The 8,080-nt window shown below is 44.3% G+C and overlaps 1 protein-coding gene across 1 annotated transcript; it reads right to left on the bottom strand.

Annotated features, from left to right (window-relative positions):
- Window positions 1-342: 342 nt before the first annotated feature.
- LOC136129531 (small ribosomal subunit protein eS26-like) lies at window positions 343-7,144 on the bottom strand. Its single transcript, XM_065885895.1, has 2 exons — window positions 7,136-7,144; window positions 343-690 (listed from the first exon to the last, which is right to left on the bottom strand). Exons 1-2 carry the CDS (start codon window positions 7,142-7,144, stop codon window positions 343-345), a joined length of 357 nt encoding a protein of 118 aa, XP_065741967.1.
- Window positions 7,145-8,080: the final 936 nt, after the last annotated feature.

The following is an 8,080-nucleotide window of genomic DNA, read 5'->3' as shown; positions in this document are numbered from 1 at the left end:
TTCTTAGAGTTCCCTCCCATGGTAACATGCTACCAAACTCCAGTACAAAATCAAAGCCAGGGCACTGGTATTGGTGCAATTCACAGAACTTTTTTAGATTTCACCAGTCAATGCACTTTGGAAATTACTTTGAAAGAAAAAATAAAAATAATCCAGAGACTCAAATTTATTTAAGCGACCAATTCCCAAAACCCACTGCCCTGGAATTCTGTCCCGCGAGCAGACAGTTTGTGGGTAGAGAGTATGTGTGTATGTGTGTGTAGCTTTTTTTTTAAAGTATAATTTCTACTTTATTTTCTTCCCAGGGAACAGTATTTCTTTAGTCTTTAAGGACTTAGCTCTTTACACGGGCTTCGGTGGAGGTCGTAGGGCAGCACCCACAGGTCTAAATCGGGGTGGAGGTGTTTGGTCCTTCCGGGCTTCCCAAGAACGATTCCTGACTACCTTGCTGTGAATGGCACAACTCACGCAGTAATGCAGTTTCACATACAGCTTGGGAAGCACACAGGCGTCGAAAACACTCGCTTCGGAAATGTCCCTGACGGCTGTGGCCTCTACGATGTTCCGAATGATGAACTTCTTAATGGCCTTATCCTTGGGCACACAACGGGCACAGCTGGTGCGGCGAATAGGCTGCACATGGCTGCGGCCCTTTATGGTACAACCACTGTTCCTTCTTTTCTTGGTCACCTTGGAAGCGAGGAGGCGAAAGAGCTGCGTGTAGCTTTATGCAATTATACCACATGTGTAGATTCACTTAACTACCGCCACAGTCAAGGCACAGGACTGTTCCAGCACCACAAAGGTCTCTTGTGTTCTTCCCTTTTATAGTAAGAGTCAGTTGATTTCTTCACCAATTCTTGCAAGCATGAATTTGTTTTCCATCTCTGTAATTTTGTCATTTCGAGAATGTAGTGTCAGTGGAATCAAATAGTATGTAATTTATTTAAAAATCACACAATTGGTATTGACATACACATACTACTAGATATAAAACGGATAACTAATAAGAACAGGGAACTCTCTTCAATTCTCTGTAATGACCTATATGGGAAAAGAAAGAGTGGATATATGTATATGCATAACTGACTCTGCTGTACAGCAGAAACTAACACAACACTGTAAATCAGCTGTACTCCAATAAAAAAGAAGGATGCTATCAAAGGAAAAAAAATAAAATAAACTCACACAGTATGTCACCTGAATTTTCAAAATAGTTGGTGTGGTGTGATCTTTGATGTGGACGCCACTCGCTAAATGTGTCCCTTCTGGGCTATGATTTGACAGAGGAATCCGCATTGATGTTTTCCAACAACTTCCCCGTTACATCAATAGTGGTGAGGTACCACCACTGGCCTGTTTTGTTTTGGTGAGGAACGCTACCTGCACATTCAGGTGGAGCGTGTTTGTGGATTCCAGAGCTTCCCATGTGGTCAGGAGAACCTCTGACAACAGTGGCACCTCCCAAGTCCCTTGTCTTGCTAGCTGTTCCCCATACCCAGAGCGGCAGGTGGGTACTGCAACGCCACTCCAGGTCCTGTGCAGGCCCTGGGCATCTCTGGATTACAGAAAGAAACTTATACCATTCACCAATCGGCATAGAAATTATTTCACCAGTTTAACAATCTTCAGTTGTACTCGCACATTCCTTTTTTTTTTTTTTTTTTTTTTGCACAGGCTCTGGACGTGCAGGCTCAGCGGCCATGGCTCACGGGCCCAGCCGCTCCACGGCATGTGGGATCTTCCCGGACCAGGGCACGAACCCGTGTCCCCTGCATCGGCAGGCGGACTCTCAACCACTGCGCCACCAGGGAAGCCCACATTCTTATTAAATGTGACCTTTTTAATGTCCTGTTCCATGTCTGTCCTCTAAGCTCCTTGAAGTCGGGTGCCTCCTTGGACTTGTCATGTCACCAGCACCCACCTCCACTGTCAGTGCCTAAAAGTCACACAAAGCACTTTTGCTGAATGAATAAGTGGGAATCTGTTTTGTGAATGGCGTGTTGAATCTAAACTGTTTTCTCTTGAGAAGAGACTATTCATTCCTTTCCCCAAAGATGCTTTCCCCTCAAATTCCACTGGAATTTTTTTTTTTTTAAATCAAGAAAGAGGGGAGTGTGCCAGCAGCTGCTAGTCTAAATGACCTAGTTATGGTGTTCACAATGCCTCCTGCCCTCCTGACTATTCTGAAATAAGCACAGGAAATTACGTAAATTGGCAATAAGAGTCCAACAGTTGGGATCGGGGAGGTATGCATATTTGCTTTTCCAATTTTCTGCTCCCCTACCAAGCAAACACATGGAGCTTTGACCTTCCATATGTTTTTAATGCGTGCCGGAGATAAATGTTGCAACAAGTTGGAAGCAACAGGTTGAGTGCTCCCCCCGCCCTCCCTTACTCCATCTGAAGCTGCTTCAAGCAGGCTGTGGGCCTGAGGGAGAGCGAGAACAACCTCCCACAGCACTAGGCCTCAGAAAGTTCTGGACTCCTATCCTCTTGAGTCATTTGTTCTGGAAATTCTCCTTGACTTGCGGGATTGGATTAGTGAACCCTTGCCCTCAGCACCCTGTGTTGACCTCTCCCGGCACCATTACGCTGTAGGGAATTCAGTCTGTCTCCCACATCTGGTTATAAACCCAAGGGAGACTAGGGCCGTGTGCGTTTTCTTCTCCACCTTGTTCCCAGCTTATTATCTCATGCAGGGTAGGGGCGCAGTATTTGTCAGATGAATGAATGGATGATGAAAAGGGAAACGGGAGCGCTACTCAGAGCTTTAAGACAGTCTAAAAACCACCGGGACTTCTGGCACTCATATGATCTGGTTCTTATTGCAAGAATCAGCAGAGACCATTGTCACGCATCCTATAATTCAGTGGTTCTCAACTCTGTGCATTAGAATCACTGGGAGGATTTGTGCAAGGACAGATTGACAGGCCCAGAGTTTCTGATTCCATTTGTCAGGGGTGGGCCTTGAGATCTGCATGCCTAACACGTTTCCCAGTGATGCTGACGTTGCTGCTCTGGGACCACAGTGTGAGAACCACTTCGATAATAAACAGGGGAAATGTGCTGTAACTGCATTACTTTTTTTTTTTTTTTTTTTTTGTGGTACGCGGGCCTCTCACTGTTGTGGCCTCTCCCGTCATGGAGCACAGGCTCCGGACGCGCAGGCTCAGCGGCCATGGCTCACGGGCCCAGCCGCTCCGCGGCATGCGGGATCCTCCCGGACCGGGGCATGAACCCGTGTCCCCGGCATCGGCAGACGGACCCTCGACCACTGCGCCACCAGGGAAGCCCTGCATTACTTTTAACAATTAGATTTGCACTGCAGGATTTTAAAAAATGGCAGCATGGCTACTTATGATGGAAAATCAGCCTTATTAGCTGAAGTGTGATTCAAAGGACTTAGGAATCTGTATCTTTGACCATGTGGTAGACAGAGAGATGAGCCTTTCAGCAACATGCATTCCATATTTAAAAGGCATGTGGAGAAAAGAGCATGGGCTTCAGAGCCAGTGGGACCTGACTTTGAATTTCACTTCACTGCTGATCGGCTAGGAGACCTTGGGCAAGTTAACGTGCTGTCTTAGGGTCTCAGAATATCCATCTGGAAGGTGGGGATAGTAAAAGACTTTTCAAAGTTGCTAGAAGAAAGAGTAAAAAACAGAAAATACTCCTTCCTAGTCAAAGATTAACTGGATTATGAGACTAAAAATATTCAATTTGTATAGCAGGGGATATAATGCTTTTTTTTGTTGCTAAAAATCTATTTTATTTTATTTTACTTTTATATCTTTATTGGAGTATAATTGCTTTACAATGGTGTGTTAGTTTCTGCTGTACAACAAAGTGAGTCAGCTATGCATATACATATATCCCCACATTCCCTCCCTCGCACTCTCCCTATCTCACCCCTCTAGGTCCTCACAAAGCACCGAGCTGATCTCCCTGTGCTATGCAGCAGCTTCCCACTAGCCATCCATTTCACATTTGGTAGTGTATATATGTTAATGCTACTCTCTCACTCTGTCCCAGATTCCCCTTTCCCCTCACATGTCCTGAAGTCCATTCTCTACATCTGCATCTTCATTCCTGCTCTGCCACTAGAAGCTATTTGGCTCCTGAGTTTTAGGTAGCAAGGATTTTATTGGAAAATTTATCTCAACTTATTTGGTTATTGAGCTTAGATAGTGAGAGTTTAGATAGAGAAGGATATTTGTACAAGTAAAGAGACTTTTTATAGAGTAGATGCTCAAAAAATGATAGGTACATAGGTACACCTCAGAGATATTGTGGATTTGGTGCCAGACCACCACATTTTTTTTTTTTTGCGGTACGTGGGCCTGTCACTGTTGGGGCCTCTCCCGTTGCGGAGCACAGGCTCCGGACGCGCAGGCTCAGCGGCCATGGCTCACGGGCCCAGCCGCTCCGCGGCATGTGGGATCCTCCCGGACCGGGGCACGAACCCGTGTCCCCTGCATCGGCAGGCGGACTCTCAACCACTGCACCACCAGGGAAGCCCAGACCACCACATTAAAATGAGTTTTGTGATAAAGCAAGTCACACAGATTTTTTGCTTTCTCAGTGCATATAAAAGTTGTATTTACAATATACCGTAGTCTACTAAGTATGCATTAAGTCTAAAACAACAAATTACATACCTTAATTTAAAAATACTTTGTTGCTAAAAAATGCTAACCATCCTCTGAGCCTTCAGTGAGTCATAGTGATAACATCAAAGATCACTGATTGCAGATCACCAAAACAAATACAATAATAATTAAAAAGTTTGAAATATTGCAAGAGTCACCAAAATGTGAAACCAAGACCCGAAGTGAGCAAATGCTGTTGGAAAAAATGGAGCCAATGGGCTTGTTTGTTGCAGGGTTGCCACAAACCTTCAGCTTGTAAGAAATGCAATCACTGTGAAATGAAATAAAGCAAAGTGCAATAGAACGATATATGCCTGTAATGGAAAACTGAATGCAAGAGAATAATGTATGCATAAGAAAGTGGATAAATCATATGGGGAAGATCTTCATTACCTGAGTATTCATTATGTGAGAACCTGCAGGTAGCAAGTTGTGAACGGAAGCTGAGATCATGGTAACATGGAAAATATCCACCAATGACACAACTGTTTCAAAATTAGTTTCTACTCAAATCCTTCCTTGCTTAGCATCTATTTTGCTCACTAGGTCATAGTCTTAGCCTGTTCCCCTAACTGTCCATCGGGTGCCCACCTAACAAACAAGCAAACACAATGAAAATCTACTGGAAAGTGAACAGCAAATCTTACAAACAGCACAAGATTTCACAAAGTTGATGAAAAAATGTTAGAAAACTATTTGAGTCATGTAGAAAGAAGGATCTAGCAGAGTGAGACAAATGTACACCTGAAGAAGAAAAAATCCCAAACGATGATGTTTTAGTGTTTTCAAAAGATAATTATTTGGCTATCAAAGGATTGTGAGAGGCCCTGAGGAAATGAAGAAGCTCCCAAATATTTTTGCACGGTGAACTCTCTTTTTGATAAAACTGCTAAAGTCAAACCGGAAGGGATGCGACTGTATTAATGTTAGCATGTATTTTGTCAGAAACATGATGTCAAAAAAACCCTCACATGATTCGTGCTTTTTGTAAGAATCACTATACATTACAATTATGACCCCAGTCAAGGATCCGCAAACTATAGCTTGAGGACCAAATCTGGCTCACCACCTGATTTTGTAAATAAATATTGGAGCACAGCAATGCCATTGGTTTACTTATTGTCCATGGCTGCTTATACACTACAGTTGAAGCCTTGAGTAGCCACAGAAGAGATCTCATTGCCCACAAAGCCCAAAATACTATCTGGCCCTTTACAGAAAAAATTTGCTGACTCCTGACCTAACTTCCTTTCCAAATAAACTTTTCCTCTTTATTTTTACTTTTATTTTTTAAAGACTCTTCTAATAACCACCCCCCAACTCTTTACAATGGCATTTTGATCTCCAAGTTGATTTATTCTAGATGATGCCCTCCCCACCCCCGCTTCTCCTCCCCAAAGTATCCTTAGCTGACGAGGCCTCTCTGTAATTCAAGACAAAGCATGACTGTTCATAGAGATAAATCATTGCTGGTTCCTAATTTAAGAGGGCTCGAAACCAGACTAACACTGTTTGAATCGCAGTACTATACTTCCTAGCTGTGTGAGCAAGCTTTTCGATGTCTGGGTCTCAGTTTCCTCCTCTGTCAAATGGAGATCACAGCATTAACCTTGCTCAGTTAGTGAACTAAAACAAGATAGTGAAGGTCAGGTTCTTACCCCATCCCTGGCACACCGTACGCACACACAACGGTAGCTGTTGTGATTTCTATGGGACTAATTTCTCTCTGGTTTGGAACGGCAATTTACGCAGCCTGGATCCTGAGCTCTGAGTTCCTCCAGGCATTCTCTGAGTTGCTTGCTGTAGGCCCCCCTCTAGCACACCGGTTCTATAAAGCCCTGCTAGGAGTGGAAGCAAGTCTTTACCAAGCCAACCAGTCTGTTCTGTTGGAAAGAGTAAGGGATGAGGGAAGAATTTGTCTTCACTTTTAAAGGTGTTTCCTTTAGTCAATGGATGTCATAAATAACCTGCAGCAGCAGCTGGGAAGAAACTTTTCACAACAAGCCGACCCCAGCAGGGAGAGTCAGCCCCACACAGCTTGCATATAAATACTCCCAGATGCTCTGACTTCAAGAGGGGCGGCATTTTGTCATCAGGAGAAGTGGACAAACATGACAGCGGTACGGCAGTGATGGTAATGAGGGTGGTAATCAGCAGGCCAGGGGAGAGCAAGATGATTTCCTGACTAGATCATGGATGAGGAACAATACTGGCTTTATTCCTCCAGACCTCGTCCTAGTTTGCAATACTTGCACGAACAATCCTCGTTATGCTGTCCTGGTAAACAGCTTCAAAATCAACATCCCACGACCCCACCTCTTTGTATTCATGCCTTTGTGTAACCCCCTGCCCCTGAGTGTGGAAGTGGAGCTAGTGACTTGCTTCTAACCAACGGCAAAATGATGGGACATGACTTCTGCAATTAGGTTACAAATGTGTCTAGCGTCCGTCTTGCCAGCAGACTCTCTCTACTGCCCACTCACCTCGTTCATTTTCATGAAACAAGCTGCCACAGGGAGAGACCCGCATGTCAAGGAACCAAGGCCCAACAGCCCTCCAGGAACCGAATCCTGCCGACAACCGTGGACGTGAGTGCGGAAGTAAATGCTTCACCAGTTGAGCCTTCAGATGAGACCCCAGTCCTGCCTGACATTCTGATTCTAGCTGTGAGCCACCCCGAAGCAGAAGACTCAATTGAGGCATGCCCAGATTCCTGACCCACGCTAACTGTGGGATAATAAACATGGGTTCTCCGAAGCCACTGTGTTTTAGGGTAGTTTGTTATTCAGCAGTAGATTACTAACACAGATTTCTTTCTTAAAGTTAAAAAGTAAATGAATGTACATTTCTGCTGAGGGTTGGTGATGAGTTAGATTGTCACTTGGTTGGTTTTCTCTTAGTTTGAATTCATCTAACACTGTGTCAATAGATTAATCTGCCTGAAGCATACCTCTGATATTGCTATTCCCCTAGTTAAAAACCTTCACTGACTTTCACTGACGGAAGGAAAGAAGATCTACTTTTCCAGGTGGTGTTCAAGGCTCCCCTGTGTATCTGTTTTCTACCAGCTGCTAGAATGATCTTCCTAAAACACCAATTAGCACATGTCTCTCTTGCACTTAAAACTCTTTGTTGGAGTCCTGCTACCAACCAGATTAAATCTGTGTCCCACAACATGGCAATCAAGGCTTGCCAGGATCCGACTCCCCTACCTTTCTGCCTCACACTTAATGCTCAGCAACACAGATGGATTGTCCCATGCAGCCAACCCGTGCATTGTGCCATCTCCTGTCCCCTTCTCTCCTCCCCCTATCTTTAAGCACATGCTTCCTCTTAACCTCCACTGCCTTTCTCCTCTCTGGAAAGTTTATACTTAAAGATTCAGCTCTGATGATCTGTGTAATCAAGAGGAAAAACAAAGAACCCCA

Source organism: Phocoena phocoena, chromosome 10 (assembly GCF_963924675.1).
Source record: "Phocoena phocoena chromosome 10, mPhoPho1.1, whole genome shotgun sequence".
NCBI lineage: Eukaryota > Metazoa > Chordata > Mammalia > Artiodactyla > Phocoenidae > Phocoena > Phocoena phocoena.
This window is presented reverse-complemented; position numbering and strand designations above follow the sequence as displayed.